A 19438-nucleotide genomic window follows, 5' to 3' on the forward strand; every position below is an offset into this window, starting at 1 on the left:
CAAACAATGTTGGCTCATTTTACTCCCACTGGCCTTACAACTAAACTAAAACAACTAAATGGAAAGATAGCCACTCCCGTAAGCACGTCATCGGCAATTTTTATATATAGCCCTAGGCTATATATATATACATATATATTGTCAATGTAGCCTAGTCTATAATCAAACGTTAGTTTAGTGTTATTTGTTTAAAATATTTGTCGGATTGACATTTGTGTTAGTTGAAAGGGTAATGTAGCCTACTACAATCGTGAAAACACCACAAAGTGAAAAATTGCCGATGACGTGCTTACGGGAGTGGCTTGCCTTATGTCAAACTTATATCAAGATCAGGCTTAAAATGATTTTGTGTCTTCATAATTTAGAATTATATAAGAGTAGGCTATTTGAAAGTAGGCTATGGTATGCCTTTAGGGTCTTCTTTGCCTTATCAGTGCAATACCTCGTTCGTACACCATACGAACTCAGCCCCTTCGGTTTGATCATCAGTCACGCACAGGAGTGTACAGGGTGGAGCCTTTCCGACATTGTTGAGTCGCTGTCCAAACTACAGCGAAAAGACAAAACCGACTGAAACTGTTTTGATCGGAAACGTGTGATAAAAACAAAGGTGATCACCGTCTTCATTTTCAACGCTGCCCTTTATTGCACTCCATTGAAGGCGAAACTTTGAGAACACCGTTTCTGCGGCAGGTAGGGTTGGTTTTCCCGAGACTCAGATTGAAATGCTACATATAACAGTTACATTAACTAGCGCTGTTTCAGTCCTTTGATAGCTTAGGCTACTTTTCTTTTGCCTAGTGTTAAAACGATGAATTATTCGCAGCTTAGGCCTAATAGTATCTATATAGACGCCAACGTTACAGTTATCTGGGATCCGCCTCATTCGATTACTTCACCGTAAATCATGCTGGAAAATAACTTACTTCCTTTGTCTCGCGGCTACATATAATCAACTCACCTTGCGGATTGCAGAGTGGTTGGTTGGCTACCTTTTTGAGTTGATTTTGAAATGACTGATCAGGGTATTGCTGTTATTGCAATAGAATATTGTACCAACATGACAGCCAAGTATGCTATCCGATATAGTATTGGAATAAGCGAATCCAGACCATCCTGATTTGAGACCTATTATAGCCTAATTATGACAACGGCTACAACATGGTTATTGATTTTGCTGTCGCATTGCCTGTGGTTAGAGTGAGAGGAACCGTTTGACTCTCTCTTTATTCTTTCAGGTAGCCTATATCTTTTTTTATGTATATTACATAAAGAGCTTGGCTACTTAAGACTTTACTGTCTGTGGTCAGTGTTTGGTGTGGGAAGGCCTGTCTGGTTTTTGTGAAGTTGCAGTGGGGACAGGACAGGTGGTTAGTGAATTGAAGAACGGTACCTATGGTATCCAATTTCAGCAGTCATCAATGTTTGCTCCAAGATATTTATTTTACCTTGGCATGCTTTCAGCTCAGTTTTTGCCTTTGTCAGTTGCCAATGTGTCACAGCTCATTTTCTTCACAATCTTGACCTGACTGTGACTTTGTAAACACGAGTTTAATGAAGCATTCACACAGTAAAGCTTTGTTTGTTTTGAATTGACAGTCAAACAGCAGAGGAGGGACATTTAACTAACAGTTAGGTGAGAGGCCTAGACTGAGGCCAGATGGGACAGACACTTAAAAACAGGTGAAAGGGGTTTTAGAGAGGCCAGTGACACTCACCAGTACAGCCAAGAAAGCCCTGGCTGAATCTATCAGCTCTCTTATAGTTTATCATTACACTACAGTCAGTGTGTTTACATGATGGTATAAATAGAATCTTTGCTTAGTCGGACTATGCTTTCTTTCGAGGGTAGGTGCTATTATCCCAATATACATGGCAGTGAATAAATCGAATCATTGGCCGAAAGCATGTCATATCCGATAAGATAGGTGGCGCTGTTTTTATTACAACTAGTGGTGATACAGCCCTTTCCGCTTGACCTCTTCACCACTACCAATAACAACAACAGTTGATTGAGCATGAATCACGTCTGTTCATCGGTCCAGAAATGCGTGTTGCCTCTTGGGTTGTTTGTTTGTTTGTTTGTTTGTTTCTGCCAGGCCGATGTGTTTATAAGTTACATTATTCAAAGGTGAAAGATAAAAGGCGAGAGAAACGCACGCACATTCACACACGCGCACAAATAATGGGTTACAGCCTAAACGCATTGCCCTTCTGCCAGTTGCATCAAATTGTTTTAGTACTTCTTCGCTGTCAAATCTGTGTGAATATTCATGAGAGCAAGTCCAGTCAGTCTTTTCGTAGATAGATACAAACCTTTAGGACGCAATGAATGTTTGGCTAGAAATTTGCCGAACTTTCCAGGGCTTGATAAAGTTCACTGCGTAACTCATTTAGCTGTTTCCAGCTCTGTATCTGCATCGTCAACGCTGGGCATTAGTTGTCTGTACTCCGATTTTATAGTTTCCCCATTTTAATAAATATGCGTTCATGATATATTTTTCTTCTTCTCGCGTAGCAGAAGGTACGCACAGTGCGTACGGCTGCATGCGCCACTGGAACTCTGTGCAATTAATACAATACATAATAGGCTAATTGATACAATATCTCCTCGTTTGAGTGTGGTTGTTTGAGTGCAATGGGAGTGTATGATCGATGTTGTCTATAAAGGTATTTACGGGAAAATATCTCGATCCACCTGTCACGTCTCTGTCTTTAGAGGGCAGCGCCAAATAACTGAACACAACTAAACTCACGCGTGCCTCGCGGCCACAATACCAAATTTCATCATATTTGATAGAATGAAGGACATATTAGTTGTGAATAGTATCACCGAGTTTGATAGGTATTGGTCAGGTAATAGCCGAGTGACAGCTGATTTGCTTTCTGATTTGACAGTACTAATTCGTGTTTTTTTTCAGCGCCAGATAACTGAACACAACTAAAGTCACGCGTGCCTCGCGGCCACAATACCAAATTTCATCATATTTGATAGAATGAAGGACATATTAGTTGTGAATAGTATCACCGAGTTTGATAGGTATTGGTCAGGTAATAGCCGAGTGACAGCTGATTTGCTTTCTGATTTAACAGTACTTATTCGTGGTTTTTTTCAGCGCCAGATAACTGAACACAACTAAACTCACGCGTGCCTCGCATATAACGCATATAACTTTTCCTAGGCAATATTTGTTAACTTAGCCTACTCTGGTTTTGAATATGGGGTAGGCTACCACTCATGCGAAGGAAATCACCGGCAGATTGTCGCAGGACATTACGCAGATCTTGTCAAGCACTGACAAAGCATGCATGCGTTGGCAATCATACAAATATTTTTGTATCATCGTGATGCAAATGCATGTGTGTATAATAATATTCTGAATTCAAGTTAATGCTTGTGAAATAAAGGCATTTATATGTTTATGATTGTGTGATTCATTGGGATGTGCATGTGGGCAATAGTGGTTCACGTTGCTGTACTCACAATTTCGGAACAGCGGGCTGTCGGAAAAATGGGCTTTCGGAACATTGCCATGGAACCTTGGTCAGGTAATAGCCGAGTGACAGCTGATTTGACAGTACTGCTGTTGTTTTAAGCAAATAAAATGTGGAACGTCCTTATACGTGTTTAAGGAGGGGTTGTAAAGGTGCTCATATCTTCGGACCTCTTCTGTTATGTTTGTTCATAATCAACAAGAATAAGCTTGTGAGACAGTCTGCAGGATATTCATAAAAAACCGTGTCATTAGTATGAACAGTTGAGACAACTTATCCCTCTTTCGTCTTCCGGGTCACGACCTGGCAGGGAGAGAGGGAGCATGCGCAAAGACGCAAAGTCCAGTTCCTTATCCAATTCACCGTTACATGCCGCAATAGTCGAACTATCAACTCGATCGGATCGAGTTATCCAGGGGTGTTAGTCCGACTATGTGCGGTCCGACTACGATCCGACTAAGGTGCTTACATGAAACGGATAATGTGATTTCAGTCCGACTAAGGCAGTTATTCGAATCCATGTAACCACGGTCAGTGTTGTATGCATGTGAATAAATATGTAACTCATGTCCATGCAATTACATTTTCTACATTATTAACATAACTGAAGACAAATGTAACAGTTTTTAATAGACATAATTTATTTATGTACTATATTCCAGGGTCATTTTGTGGGTGTTAAAAGGCCTTACAGTTGAATCCAGGTAAATTACTCAGATAACAGTTGTAACGGTCCTGTTTTCTAGGAATTCAGGCTCTTGCACTGGGGCATTTAGTACTACAGAAAATGTGGCTAAATGTTCTATATTTCAGTTGGGTTTAGCGCCACTAAATGAAATGAATGAAGGGATGTTACACAACTACCAAACCACATAAGTGTGAGATGTGTGCATGTAGTCTTGAAGCTGAGGTCTAAGCGATGAAAGCACAGCGTCCAGGGTCACAGAGATTTAGGATGTTTGGAGGACGCAGATCTACTTCCTGACAAGTGTCTGATTCATTGAATTGTCAGACATAGGAGCCTCATCAAGGTCAAATACCCAGACATAGGAACTTGATTAATAGGCTCACAGTGACACAGTAAAGCAGACTGAGCTATGAAGTGTCCAACGATCAAAAGAACTCTTCTTAGTTTGTGTTGCCACTCCTTGGTGCTTTGAGCATGACTCAGGTTACTGGCAGAGACACATGGATCCAAGTTATCTATTTCCACTTAGCAAAGAAAACTGACTCACTCAAATTTTGTAATGTCTAGACCATGGCAAATTCTGTGGTTACATATTTTATTAGTTGTTAATACCTTTTTCTGTTTATTAGGGAGTTGCCTTAAAAAAAAGCTAGTTACAGTTTTGTCTCTAAATTAACCTCTGCTAATTAATGTGCCCTTTTCTCCCTTCCCTTCAGCATGGGGGCTTATGATGAGAAGAAAGAAACATGTGGGACAATCTGTCTAAAATACCTGCTCTTCACCTTCAATTTCCTTTTTTGGGTGAGTGTGGTCACTGTATTGTTCAGTGCAGTTTCTGAGCCCTCTGGATTCCATCTACCTTAAGGGCACGTTTTATTATGATTTTTTTTTTAGCTGAATGCGCATCTGTATACGGTATGTGCCAGTACACAGAAGACTTTTTTTTGTTCCACAAGATTCATGACAAGAAATAAGGAAAAATATGGTGACATATGTAGTAATTCTCTCTCTTGAAGGAAAACACGTTTCGTGTGTTTACTTGGACAGCATGTGGTGATTTTAGTTCTTCTAATAAGCTTTTATTTCGTTGTTAATCATTGTGATGTCTCTTTGATAAATCATGTTGCACAAAATGAATACTTGTTTTGAGTGCGTTATAGCTCTAGTATGGGCGATAACGATCTGATTTGTGGTGCACTACCAGCTGGCCGGAGGTGCTGTAATGGCAGTAGGGATATGGACAGTAGCGGAGAAGAGTGAATACATCAGCCTGCTCTCCTCCAGGATCTATGCCGTCTCTGCCTACATTCTCATCGTAGCCGGAGTCATTGTCATGATCACAGGCGTGCTGGGGTGCTGTGCGACCTTCAAGGAACAGAAAGGGCTTCTGAGGATGGTGAGAGACACACGCACACGCACACACACACACACACTCATTCAGCACATATACCTGGTGATGACAGAGTTTCTGATTACCTTATTACCATTACCATATTGTAAGCCAACTCAAGATGATGTAACTTCAAAAGAAAACTATACCATAGAGCTACCTTCACTGTCTGTCTGGAGCTGATGATCTACAGAGGTCTTCGATGAGAAAGGGGGTCAATGTGACACTTCTTGTAACTGAAAAGCTGTGTAAATCCAGAGCTTTTCTGTGATCCAGACAAGATGTCAGAAGATGCTTTATGATGTGAAGAATATATTGCAGATGTTATGGGTGTTAAATAAGGTGGAGACTATATATTTATAAGTACATCAATACATTTGACTTGTGTTTTTGTTGAACAATGTATGATCAAAGTTGTTTGTTGGAACTGTGCACAATGTATTTTAAACACATTTAATGTTTGCACCCAAGAGTGTTTCAGAGCAGACAGTTGTGAAAGTACTTTTTAGCAGCATGATTGTAGAGAGCCTAGCTGCTTTAGGCATCCATGATGCTCCTTCTTGACAGGGAGAGAGAGAGAGTAATACACAGGACCCGTCAATGCCATTCCATCAGCACTGGATTGTGAACTGATATTCATGTTACTAAATTATAGTACTTTTAAAACTATACCATAAATAAACCCCAAAATAAACCATAAATAAATAAATAGAAAATCATGCTATTTTGAAAAGATTTTGAAAATAATTACAAATATAAACCAACATGCTAACCATTCAGCAACCATTTCAAAACTCAACCTAAATCCTCTTTCAAAACAACAAAGACTTTTTGTCTTTTAGTGGTGTACCTGGGATGCATGTGGTTACACGTGTGACTGGAGCAGATATCTTGTAGATCATGTTCCTTGGAGCTAAAAGAATGGACTTTGTCTGTGAAAGAATGCCAAGAGAAGTGCCAGTATAATTGGAACACACCTCGGTGGTTGTGGAGAAAGTGAGAAATCCAATACAGCCCACCCATCAAAAATATTTACAAGCCCCTTCAAGAGAGTGAATTGGAAATGAAGAGTAAGAAGATGAGACGATTCATGAATAGACTAGAATGGCGAGGATCTAAGTAATGACGCTGTAAGGGATTAATCCACAAGAGTTTTCATTCCTGTTCGAGTTATAAGTCATGAATTTATATTGCAGTTGAGGGCTTCAGATTTTCAATAGTTTTTTTCTGTCTTTGCTGCTGCCTAAAGTGTATATTGAGGAAGGATTTGTTGAATTTTTAACCTCCTTGAGGGGAGCTAGATTTGTGTTCACTAATCTTATCAGTCAACCGTAGTATTATGTCTGAGTGTTTGAACTGAAGTAGGCACAGCGAGTGGAGGTCATATAAGCAGGGGCATGTCCATGCCTGTTGTGGTATGCGTCAGCAGAGTGAGTAAAGACTGCCATTTCTATGCAGCTCAAACAGGTGTTGCTACCTCTGAAAGTCCCCCACTCAGCTGTGATTTATACGGGCTGGCCAGAGGGACTGTAATCCCATTAGAAGGGCTGACTCGGCTTCATTTCTCCGGTACCCAATCTCTGTGTGAGAGCAACTGGCCAGGCTTTCATCAGCTCTGACTCACACTGAAGGAACATTTGCTTTTGATAAATAATGATGTCTTACTGTACATGGAGTCAAAGAATGCTTGCTGTGCATTGTGTTATTGAAACACAAACAATTGATAGTGTTGAACCAGAGACTGGACCCTTTGTGTTTCTCCATTTAACTTTTAGGATGAAGAATTTGTACACAGATAACCAACTGAAATGATGAGCAGTATTTTGAGCATTGTTCTAACATGGTAATTCTCTCTTTTGTTTTCTTCCCAACTTAGTATTTTGTTTTGCTGATGTTCATTTTCCTGCTGGAAGTTCTTGCTGGAGTGTTGGCCTACATCTACTACCAACAGGTATGTGTGCATGCTTCGTTTACTAGATTTAGTGAGAAAATCATTGTTCATTTTGTGTCAGCATTGTGACTCATTTTACCATGGCATCATTTTTCTGAAATAATATAATAATAATAATAATAAATACATAAAATATAAATAATAAATTAATATATATGCTGAAATAAAACATTTATATATATGCTGGTTGGCAATGTTGCACCATTAAACAAGGCAATGTGGTGCTACATTCATTTATTCACACCCATCTATCGGTATTTGGTGAAGTTACTGAAGTGAATAATGGATTTCAACACATCAGTGCTATTTTATTGAGACAAAATTGGGCTTGCGGATGCAGATGTTCAACATCAGTAGCTGGCTTTCCATCCAACTCATTCAGATATTTTAAGGACATTCACAAAAATTCGGCTAAAGGAAATGGGAGCCTGAGCATGTTTCATCCGTAGTGTTATGGAAATAAAAAATGGACACTATCCTAATCAAGGGAGGAGCTTTGAACAGCTGTGGGTTCTGAAGGTGTACAGAGACATCATTATTTGTATCTGTTTAAGTATTTAAGTAAGTTATTTGTATCTGTAATCAGATAGAATACCAGAAGTGGGTGAGGTTTTTACCAGAAGTCTAATGTAGTATTTTCCAACCTAATATTCATTGGCAATGCAATTGTTGTGCCTTCAAAAAAGCAGCACTCACCTGTAATGCTGGAAAGCTGCCCGATCGATGTTTTGTAGTATGATTGATTTGTAATCTCATAGGCCTAACCCCATTTGAGACTGTGCGGGCACAGCTGGTATAGTGGGTTCTAACCCCATTTGAGACTGTGCGGGCACAGCTGGTATAGTGGGTTCTAACCCCATTTGAGACTGTGCGGGCACAGCTGGTATAGTGGGTTCTAACCTCATTTGAGACTGTGCGGGCACAGCTGGTATAGTGGGTTCCAACTGTGCGGGCACAGCTGGTATAGTGGGTTCCAACGGTGCCCTACTGACCTCCTCGCCCGTCTGCCTAGACACTATGATAACGATTCAATAATGATGATAATAATGATTCAAGTCCATTGAGTCTTGAAATAGATTAAAGATCACAATCATCTAAGCTCAGTGTAACTGTGATATAAGGAGAAGAAGCTATGCAATGTGAAAGATATCAACACCTTAACCATGTAAAACGACTTGGGCTGCCATCTTCAGACTGGAGAGGTGCACGTCCTCAGAAATACCCACCATCTGAGAGGAGGGTACTAATCATGTGTAGAGCAAAAATCACACAAAATTCCATCTGTCCTCCTGCTCCGACTGTACTCAGTCTACAGTGGAGAAAATGTTAGGCCAGTTTCAGTTTCCAGTTTCCACTCAAATGTTCAAAATTCACATTAAAAAGTTGGATGGAAACCCAGCTCCTGGTAAATCATCTGCATATTTTGATTCTTGATTAGCTAAACACGCTTTATTTAGCTAATTAAGAGCAGTTTAATCACAGTGATTTCGATCAGGTGTACTTAGAGCAAAGGGGTTGAGAGAGTCGCAGGAGCAGGATTGAGAACCATGATACTGTATATTTCTGATGGCAGAAACCTTGTGATGTTCTAGTGCCCCCTGCTGTACAAACCCTGAAGTGCATTGCATCCTTGTAACACCACTGGTCTGTTGTGCATTTGACCACTAAGAGTTTAGGGAAATGTACTTGACATGTCATGGCCACCTGCTTTTCACTGAAATTTCCAGTAGTTTCAGTGTAGCATACCCATTGGTTGCACATGTCATAATGACGATAATGTGTCACCTGTAATATATTTTTTTGCTTGGTGCCCCGACTTCCATGAATGATGTCTAAGTTCTTTTTTTCCATGTAAACCGTTATATTTCCTTAGCAGATGTAATGCAAAGCCTATACTGTTGTGATAGCGTAGTGATGGCCAAGGTGATTTGCTCTCAAATGTAGGTGAGAACAATTATACAAGTCAACTGGTGCGATCATGAAAGCAGACTTCAAGGAAGTGGGAATGATTCAGACTACTGTATGGAATATTCAACAGACCCTTGTCAAATTTAGGACTACAGTTTCACTTGCTATGTGACTGGACCTAGCCTTCTCAGAGGTGATATACTCTGCCATCCTGAACCAACCAATCCTCCATCTTCATCCTCAAAATGTTTGGATGAGTATGTGTGTGTATAGGTATTCGAATGTAACCTTTTTTTTATTCCACAGTTGAATGCAGAGCTAAAGGATAACTTGAGAGAGACCATGGTCCAGAAATACCAACAACCAAACCAGGACCACATCACTAAGGCTGTGGACAAACTCCAGCAGGAGGTGAGAGAGAGAGAGAGAGAGAGAGAGAGGATAGTTAGTACAACTTTTGAAAATTCGGTTAGCGCCATCGGAAACATGACATTGGGAAAACTGAATAAATGGCAGGGGAGGAAGCATGGTGAAAGCCAAGTAAAAGTATTGTATCTGTTGTATGAACTCACCCTGTTTTGGGATTCCAGTTCAAATGCTGTGGCAGCAACAGTTCCACTGACTGGAGTGACAGCGTGTGGATCCGCTCCAGTGAGGCCGGGGGACGGTTGGTGCCGGACAGCTGCTGCAAAACCCCCACTGAAGACTGTGGTCATAGAGACCACCCCTCAAATATCTATAAGGTGGAGGTAAGCACTAAGAGCACACAATGCAGAGCTGCTTTGAAACTGAGTAAAGCCCCAACATGAATTTGGACGAGGGCGCGGGGGAAGTTTGGCTTCCCCTCGGCAGCGTTACTGTAAAGTGAGAAGCTCACAATTTACCATTTCAAAACTTTCCTGTCACCAGAGTCACCGTAAAAAAAAATGTGCACAAACTAAATTTATATATAATGCCTTGAAATGTTTCATCAAGTATTTCACATGTGTATTGTTACAGAGATTTTCACATCTCAAATCATGTCATTTTGAGGAAGTTTGGCTATAAAGTTGTTACATCAGTTTCCTGCTGAGAGACTGCATGACATGCCGGACCATCTGTATTCTTTGTCTGAAGGGTGGCTGTATAACCAAGCTGGAGAACTTTATTCTGGATCACCTAAAGATCATAGGTGCTGTCGGAATTGGCATTGCATGTGTACAAGTAAGTGCTCACGGCCACTCTGTGTACGCAAGTAACTGCCTATATTTCTGTGGTAGTCAGTTATAGTATAAAACGTTATAGTATAAAAAGGGTTCTCTTGTGATTACAAAGACTGCTGATAAGTATTTACTTATCTTTATTCAGTTCTTTGATGCTATGTCAATTGTAATTGAGTATCTTCCCAACAATTATAACCGTAATATAGAAGCTCTAGTGTTACACATTGGTTCATCTCTTGCTTTTGTGTATGTGCATTTCTCACACTGATTTTCTTCTCTCCGTGACAGATCATCGGTATGATATTTACATGCTGTCTGTACCGAAGTCTGAAGGCAGAGCCATACTGAGGTCGAAGTATGCAGTTGAATATTTTACTGAGCAGGATTTTAAATTAAAAAAAATATCTTAGCATTTTATTGACTACTATGCCTTAGAGTTGGAGGTGAGGAAGAAGAATATTAACATGATGTTGTTATGATTGCCATTGTCATGGTGATGCATGTCCTGTTCGACCTCATAATGATCTACCGTACTAAATATTATGAGCTAAACGCACTGCAGTTTACCATTTCATGTCATCCTAGATATAAATGCAAACTGAAGATACTACTTAGAAGTACTCTAACTCGTTAATGTACTGTTTATGTTGTGATGGGGTACAGGTACTCGTTAGTTAAATTTTTTCAAATCACAAAGAATTTGCTGCTCAAAAACAGCATGCCTTCACTGTCTGGTTTAGAAAATGGACCTAAACTGAACTGCCTTAAATCACGAGCTCCCTTATATCCTGACACTATCCACACTATGCAAGCTTTTCGATACTGAATTTAATCCTATTATTATTGGTGTTATTGGACTAACTTTCTGTTTTCTTCAGTCAAAATGGAGCTTTTGTATATTCAGAATTGAATTGAAGTGCCAACTCTATTGTATTCTCAAATTTGTTTTAATGTCTTCAAGGGATACCATCAAACCAAAGTTTTGAAAATGATTAAGCCTTTATCTGCCATTCTGGTCAATGTCAGCCATTTTATCTGTCCTCACTGTATATTTTGATTGTGTGTATCATTTTATGTCAGTAGATTTTTTTTAATCAGAAATGAAGTTTGGTGTTGATTATTATCTCAGAGTGCTGATGTATTTATCAAATTATATGACCTAACATTAAACTTTCATATAAGGCTCATTCTGAATCACATTTATTTTTTCCCAGTCTTTTCATGTGCATAATGTATGGAACCAAAATAAATGTATTCTTTTCTTTTTAACTATGCAAGTGATGCAAAAGAGTGTGTTTATAGCAAGGTGCAGAGTACTCCACAGCCCCTAAAGAGTGTGTTTATAGCAAGGTGCACAGTACTCCACAGCCCCTAAAGTCCCAAAAGGTGATATTTTTTGTATCTGTGCGCGCAAGTTAGTTATCTTGTGGGAAGATGTTATTATCTTTTGCGCACAAGAAAAAATATAAATGTAAAATAAATTAAATATAGAAAATATCACCTATCTACTGTTTAAAATGATCCTGAACCTCCCAGGCCTATGCTGACGTAGAGTCGTAGTAGAGTTTATAATCTCACATAAAGCAAGAATATGTGAGTCTGTGTGGTTTCCTCTGCTTTGCTGAATCTTGATTGCTCGTTTTCTTTTTAGTAGAGAAGGCACCGGTAGAACATGTGAAAGACCGCTGTGGTCACTCCCACAGCCAAGATGAAACTCCTCTCTGAAGCTGTTGAAGGATAGAATCGGAGAGACATGTTAGTGAGTGTTGAGTTGTTCCTTGTGTGTCTGTATAGATGGCTTGATAATAATGTGCGATACCTCTGTACCTTGGAAGACTTTACCTGCTGCTGTGGTAGGGTTGGGTGTGGTAGTTGTAGGGGCTGTAGTAGTAGTAGTTGTAGTGGTAGTGGTAGTGGTAGTGGTGGTCTGTGTTGTCGTTGTAGGGGCTGTGGTGGTTGTAGCTACTGTTGTAACTGCGGCGTCCACGATGAGGACAGGCCCAGACCGTACAGTATAGTTACGAGAAATATATTGTGACACCAAGACATTCCCAACAGCTGCGGGGTCACATGGTTCTGGGCACTTTTCAGAGGGCTGTGTGGTCACACACATGCTCACTTCACATTCCACCCACATCTTTAGGAAGAGATACAAAAATGTCAAGTCAACATCAAGTATACACCATGTCAGTTTCTAGCTTCTAGCTAAGCTCATTCTGAAGGCCTAACATTTGCCACAACGATAGTTCTATAATTTTACTCTATTCGGGATTCTATAACTTTATGCCAAAACGTGAGAAATCACATTATTGTAAATTGCCATGAAAAGGCACACCATGTTTTACTCTGTCCAGTCACCAGGGTTGTGATCTGGTGACTGAAAGGAAAGTGTATTCTGCAGAGGCCTGCCTTCCGTTCAGGCTTTAGAATCATGAAGAGGGTCATTGCAAAGACAACAATCCTGAACATGCATCAGAGTTGAGAGTCTACTCTCAGGCTATTTAGAGTCTACTAGAGAGCTACTGTTAGGGTGTGGTAAAGAATACTACCTGGAGAATACAGGTAGGCTGAAAGGTTTGTAGCTTTTTACTTTAGCACATGGGAGAATAGTCACTACCAGTCACTACCTTTTTAACCCTCAAAAATCATTACAAAAACACATGTACTGTACATATATACCTCACACATTTTAGCCAAATTGTGCAATCTTTTGTGAGACATCTTTGAGAAACATCTGTATTCTGATAAATTAAGATTTAATGTTATTAAATAAAAACAGCTGAACTGTACAGTAGAATGTGAGAATTTAGATTACTTCAGCGCTCTTTCAGACCTTTCACAAAGAGTGGCATTTTCAGATGTTCTCAAAAATGTTGTCTTGTCACAGGTTTTTTTTTATTCATGCATAGATTAGATTAGATTATATAACTGGTAACTGGCTTTTCTTTTGATTAGATCTACAGATTAGAATAGATTATATACAGTAGCCTCTATGACCACTATGAACTGGCATACACTATACAACATAATAAAGAGTAAGAAATGTTGTTTATAAGTATATAAAAAAATAGAAGTTGATTAACTGACCGTGTTGCCCACTACATCGACTTTAGCCAAATCAATGCGGTATACTTTAATCAGTGAAGTTTGTACAAGAATCTCCAGAGTTTTGTTGCCTTCGTTACACCTAACAGAGAGATTGGTTAATTAGTGTTACAGCTGGACATAGTAATGTCTGCATGATACCAGATTTAATATACAGTGCCTATAAAAAGTCCCCCTTGGATGTTTTCACTTATCACATTACATATTTGTATTTAATTGACATTACTTTGTAGAAATCGGTTTTCACTTTGACATTAAAGAAGGTTTTTGTTTGTAATTTCTTTTGTCAAAAAAGCCAATTTATATTGGCCATGATTGATTTATAAAAGCAATAAAAGGGTAAAACATCCAAGGGGGTGAATACTTTTTTATAGGCACTGTAACATATGAGGATAGGATCAATTTAGTGACAAAAAGATTAACAAATACCCATGATATGCAAACAAACAGAGTGTGATTTATAAATTCAAGACACATCAATCAAAATGTGTTTTGCAAACAAATAAAGGATAGGTTCCACAAATGTAAACAAAAAATGGAAATCCATTTTAAAAGTGGATTACATTTTACACAGCAACCATGTCATTTGTGGATCGGGTGATTTTTAGCACTGTTTTTCCACTTGTACCGGGTTTGTGATGTGCGTTTCAGGATTCTGTTCTGAAGAGATGGTCTTCGTTCTAATGACATCTCTCTCATTAACAAGCTCTTTCCACCCTTGAAAAGTAGGCTGTGGTCCAAAATCCTAGATCAGCTGTTAATGATTTAATTCTTTATGAAGGCTATATAATGCCTTTCTAACAGAAGCCCAAGGTACTTACAGTAGTTTCAAGTATTGAGTGTCTGAGGTATTGGGGGTCAAGTAATGGTTGTCTGGACTGCCTGGACTCAGTCCAACAGGGAAGGACAAACACAGAGAGAGTGTGTCGGTCAAGGATACGTATTTCCGCTGGGATCGGTATTGAAACCGGAAGTGAGTATGTAATTCCCGACAAGTGATCACACCCGTTGTGTAAAATATGCGAAGGTCAGCACTTTTGATTCTAGAAGAAAAGCCTGTGGTAACAGCAAGTAACGAACTAGTCAGTTGGCGAGCAACTGGATAGCTAACAAGCTAGCTAGACCTAGAGTTTAGGGGTGATGTGCTCTGAGTGCAAAAACAAGATGCAGACTATCAAATTAATTTCGACACTACTTATCAGTGCTATTCAGTACACCACATACCGCAGCAAATTACTAATGCATACAATAAACGCAATTAAGTATTCACTTCCGGGTTTAATACCGATCCCAGCGGAAATACGGATCCTTGACCTACAGGCTCCTAGCAGAAGCCAGGCTTCCTCAGAATTTGATGACAAAACACATTGTGTTTTTCTCTTGCAAAACACATTGTATTTTTTGATAGAAGTGTCCTACATTTGCAATGTACATTGTGTTTTGTACTTGTAAAACAGGATGTACATATTTGCAATTCATTTGACATTAATAAATCTCACTCTGTTTGTTTGCAAATCGCAGGGTATTTGTAAATATTTTTCACTAAATTGATCCCACAGATCTCAGGCAAGGAAAACATTGAACTACAAGGCTACTGACCCACTGTCGACAATAGGAGAAGTCAGAGCAAAGTCTTCTGTCTCCGATTCCTTGCATCCTCCCATCATCAGCTGGGCACGTGTCATTGAGCTGTTGGAGAACACGTACATGTCCAGCTCCGAAAACCGGTTAGTCTTTGCTGAAAATTCTCTTGCCTCCCTCGGCAACCTCCGAAACTCCGCCTTGCGGGTTAAATTGCCCAAGGGACCTTCCCCTGGGAGATGGAATTCGACCCAAAAGGAGACCACCCCAAACACCTTCTCCTCTTGGGGAATGGTGATTTTGTAGTTGGGGCCACTGGCTTCCTGCGCCTTGATACGGCAGGCCAGGGGCAGAATCAAAATGGGCCGTCGGGTAATGGGAGAAGGGACACTTGTGCTCTTCAGCACGTTTGTGTAGACCAACTCTGAGCCAGCGTGCTAGAAGACACGGTAGACACGGTGACTCATCTGATCTTTCAAAGAATGAGTTAAGCATCCATTAGTTGTACGTCATACATGCTCCGCCCTCTAACGACTTCATTAGTATCAATCCCATCTGCCGTAGGCAGCATCACCCTGAAAAAAGACTCATCAACCCCGTCTGGCCAATCAGGTGATAGCACCTGCCCTATATAAGGATGGCTCACCCAACAGTCTGCTCTCTTTTATTCAGCACCCTTGAGAGATTCTCAACCTCCTAAAAGCAATACCATAAATGCTATATTCCACGGATCAAGATGATTCCTGCCGCCTCCCCGGCGCCATCTCTAAGACGCTGCAGTGCATGCCCTAACTGGATAGCCCCTGACGATCGACCCTTTTTGGCACTATCAAAGCTGTTAGAGGGGAGGGCATGTATTAAGTAGAACTGAAGTACATACCCAGAAACTAACAATGTGGTTGCCTTCCATTCTTTGACAGGCTCCCTGTGTAAGCATTTAAGGAGAAACTTACCACTGCCTTCGTGCCACAGCTAGACAGAGGGAAGCTGGCAGTCACATGAGTGGTGTTATGGAACACGGGGCAAGAGGGATCGTTTAGCTTGAGATCATCCAAGGGTAGATCCTCCATGGAGGAGATGGGAAGCACCAAAGACATCCTGTTGTTCGCACAGTTCAGCTCTGTGGTAGGGGAGAGAGGATGGCACAAGCAAATTGGTGACCCTTTCTGTTACAACATATTAACATAAAAAAAAACCCAGATATACTGTTTTACAGAGTATGACAGTAGGGTGATACATAGCAATGTTGATGTATGTGATGTGACTCATGGGGTCAGAGACTAAAGCTGTACCTGTTCCCGTGGGCAAGTCTCTCATAGGCCCTGAGAGGAATGAGGACGGGTAAAGAGTGGGAAGAGACTGTTTAAACCGGGCTGGGCTAATTCACAGGGCATGTCATCAAATCTCATCTTATAAAAATACTGTTTCAAACAGAATTACAAACAAAGCATATACTATTCCAGATGTGTCTTACTTTGCTGAAGCCAAATGCAGCGGATCTCAGACTGCAAGCTGTAAAGATATCCATCAGCAACAATTTAAAGACTTTTCTCACCATGACTATGTCCACTCAAGTGATCAGTTAAGATGTTTCTGATCATCCAGAGATTACATACATTTCATCTGTGTTCACCAACACTATGAAAAAAATAATGACTTTGCTCAACTCATTGTGGCCCACAGTCCTATTCACTCAGTATGTTTGTTTATAGCATGTTATTTTCTATCTGTTCTACTAAACTGGTGTGAATATTTTATTTCAACTTCTATTAGGAGTTTTTTTAGCACGCTCCCTTATGGGTATATTTGTGAGCCATCTTTGATTTAATTTATGATTACAAAGAAAACCTACTTTTAATACATTTCAAGTACAACAGAAAACTTCAACTAACATATGCAACAAGATTTTACTTAATGTAATGTAGTGATTCACCTGTTAGTATTTGCTGTGAAACAGATGGACAACAAACGGCTGAGTTTAGTGAGACCTCTGACCCATGAAAGAGTGATTGATTTCTCAGAATCCTGTCCATCTTTAAGTCGAGATATGTACAGGTTGGGAGGACCAGCAACGGCCATCTCTAACACACTAAAAGAAAAAAAAAACAGAAAATGTTGAGGAGGGTTTCATCAAACTTTACGTTATACATTAGATGTTATGGAAAAATAGCACAGCAGTGTCTCCATACTTTTCAACCCCTGAGCGAATGGTGATATTGAATTTCACCTCCTCGTACGGCAGGACAGAAATCACAACATCCTCCACTGGCTTTTCATCAACAAATTCAGGCAATGCTGAGCAGTCAGACGATGTGTCCTCCACTAAAACAAGAACATAGATGCACATGACAAGAATAGGAAGATATGCTTCCATTAATCACATTATTAGCATCTGTATGTTTGTCCACATAACAAGATTGGTGGGAAAATTGCATTGAACTCGAATAACCTTGTTTGAAGAATTCATTCAAGAATACTTAAAAAAAAAAAACTATGAATCACATCAATGTCATATGAAAATAATTTGGTTGTCTGTTTATAGTGCCATTTAGTAATTGGACAGATGAACCATATTATATACCACATCACCACATACTAGGTGGGTTGAGCATGGACAGAAATCTCACCTGTAATGGAGAGGAAGATAGGGTTTGAACTAAACGCTTCTTGTTCCATGGAGACATAAGGAATAGGGACTGGGAAATCCTCTACCATCAGCTTCACATAGTACCGTCCCACAGATGCTCCTCCTTTGTACCTCAGAGTGCAGGACTCCTGTCCAAAAGGGAGAGGACGTGTGAGCGCGCTAACACGGGAGTGCAGGTTGTGAAAGCGACGCAGAGTTAGTGAGGTGCGCTATAAACAGGAATGACTGTAGGCTCCTCAGACTTACCTCGTCTAACAGAAGAAAAGAATGCTGCGGACAGTTCCCATGGCACTCACCAAGCGCATCATGTGCATATCGACACCTGATTTTATCTCCATCAAGGTCATACATACTCAGAGGGATGTCACGGGAGCAGTTTACATTTACCCTAATTTGAGAGCACAAAGAAATGGCCTGTATGAGGTTTTATTTCATATACCCACAATGCTATATCATAACAGACTGAAGCTCATGCTTTTACCTGATTGGAGGAATTAGAGCTGAGAATGGGGGGTGATTCATCATTCGTGTGTCCCTGCGGACCGACAGGTCAGCTCTTGTGGAGAGAACAACACCTACCGTGGATCTAAACAGTAGCGAGACATCAATACCTTAGAAACTGTTCTGTTATTACCAATCCAATCTACATACAACCACTACTACTTCGTCTGAAAATAATAATAATAATAATAATAATAATAATAATAATAATAATAATAGTAAATACACATTTAAATAAGAAAGCCATCTTTTGTCGAAATGTAGTAACCTACCCCAGGCTAATGTTAGAGGAATGTTGGCGGGGGACAATTTTCTGCCATTGGCGGACACACCAACCAGGTGAAGGCTGGTCTCCTTGTATGGGGGAGGGAACAGTGTGTGCAATGCAAGTTGAATTCCCTTCATTGCACACATTGTCCAGGAGAGACGGACAAGGCAGAGGGGCAATTACACCATAGTGGGCCCTCACCTGAACATACAGACAGAGAAAAAGTACATTTAATCAGTGTTGTATATACGTATATATGTACAAGTCATTTTTAATGTATACTGTATATTATACTGGTCCTTCTACTTTGTAGGAAACATGGAGATGCAATAGCTAGCACCACACTACCACACGAGCTCCAATAAGTAAACCAGAGAGGCTACATTGAAATGTAAAAGAAAAAAAATACCTCATCATAATTTTCTTCCACGGGTTCAATGTTAATCATGGCCACTAAAGGGGAGGCTTTACAAATGGGGATCATTAGGAAAAGACCCAGGATCAAAGCCTGCCTCCACCACAGTCTCTGGCTTGACATCAGGACCAGAAACAGACCTTGTTTAGGATAGATCTTCAGTTCTACAAAAAAAGGGACATTCAGTGAATTTCCAGTCTTTCATTGTGTTCTTCTAAATACATAATGACAAATTTGTATCGTTGTGAGTTGTAACTATGCCATAATTTCTTATCTCTTTATTACAT

The 19438-nt window shown here is 40.1% G+C and overlaps 1 protein-coding gene and 1 long non-coding RNA gene across 5 annotated transcripts; one reads left to right on the forward strand and one right to left on the reverse strand.

Moving 5' to 3' along the window:
• The first annotated feature begins 373 nt into the window (after window positions 1–373).
• LOC105891114 (CD151 antigen-like) lies at window positions 374–11821 on the forward strand. Of its 4 annotated transcripts, none has more exons than XM_031569689.2 (8): window positions 374–693; window positions 4893–4984; window positions 5388–5579; window positions 7450–7524; window positions 9739–9843; window positions 10023–10181; window positions 10549–10635; window positions 10923–11821. In XM_031569689.2, the coding sequence occupies exons 2-8, from the start codon at window positions 4901–4903 to the stop codon at window positions 10980–10982; spliced, it is 762 nt and encodes a 253-aa protein (XP_031425549.1). In that variant the 5' UTR covers window positions 374–693; window positions 4893–4900; the 3' UTR covers window positions 10983–11821. The 4 variants fall into 4 exon arrangements, with proteins under 4 accessions (XP_031425549.1, XP_012672711.1, XP_031425550.1 ...); XM_012817257.3 differs by having other exon boundaries at window positions 4900–4984; XM_031569690.2 differs by having other exon boundaries at window positions 374–610.
• Window positions 11728–16541, reverse strand: LOC122132973. The gene is made up of 2 exons (XR_006152468.1): window positions 15339–16541; window positions 11728–13821 (listed from the first exon to the last, which is right to left on the reverse strand). It is a non-coding gene; the product is annotated as an uncharacterized LOC122132973 (long non-coding RNA).
• Between the last annotated feature and the right edge of the window lie 2897 nt (window positions 16542–19438).

Source organism: Clupea harengus, chromosome 6 (assembly GCF_900700415.2).
Source record: "Clupea harengus chromosome 6, Ch_v2.0.2, whole genome shotgun sequence".
Classification (NCBI taxonomy): Eukaryota; Metazoa; Chordata; class Actinopteri; order Clupeiformes; family Clupeidae; genus Clupea; species Clupea harengus.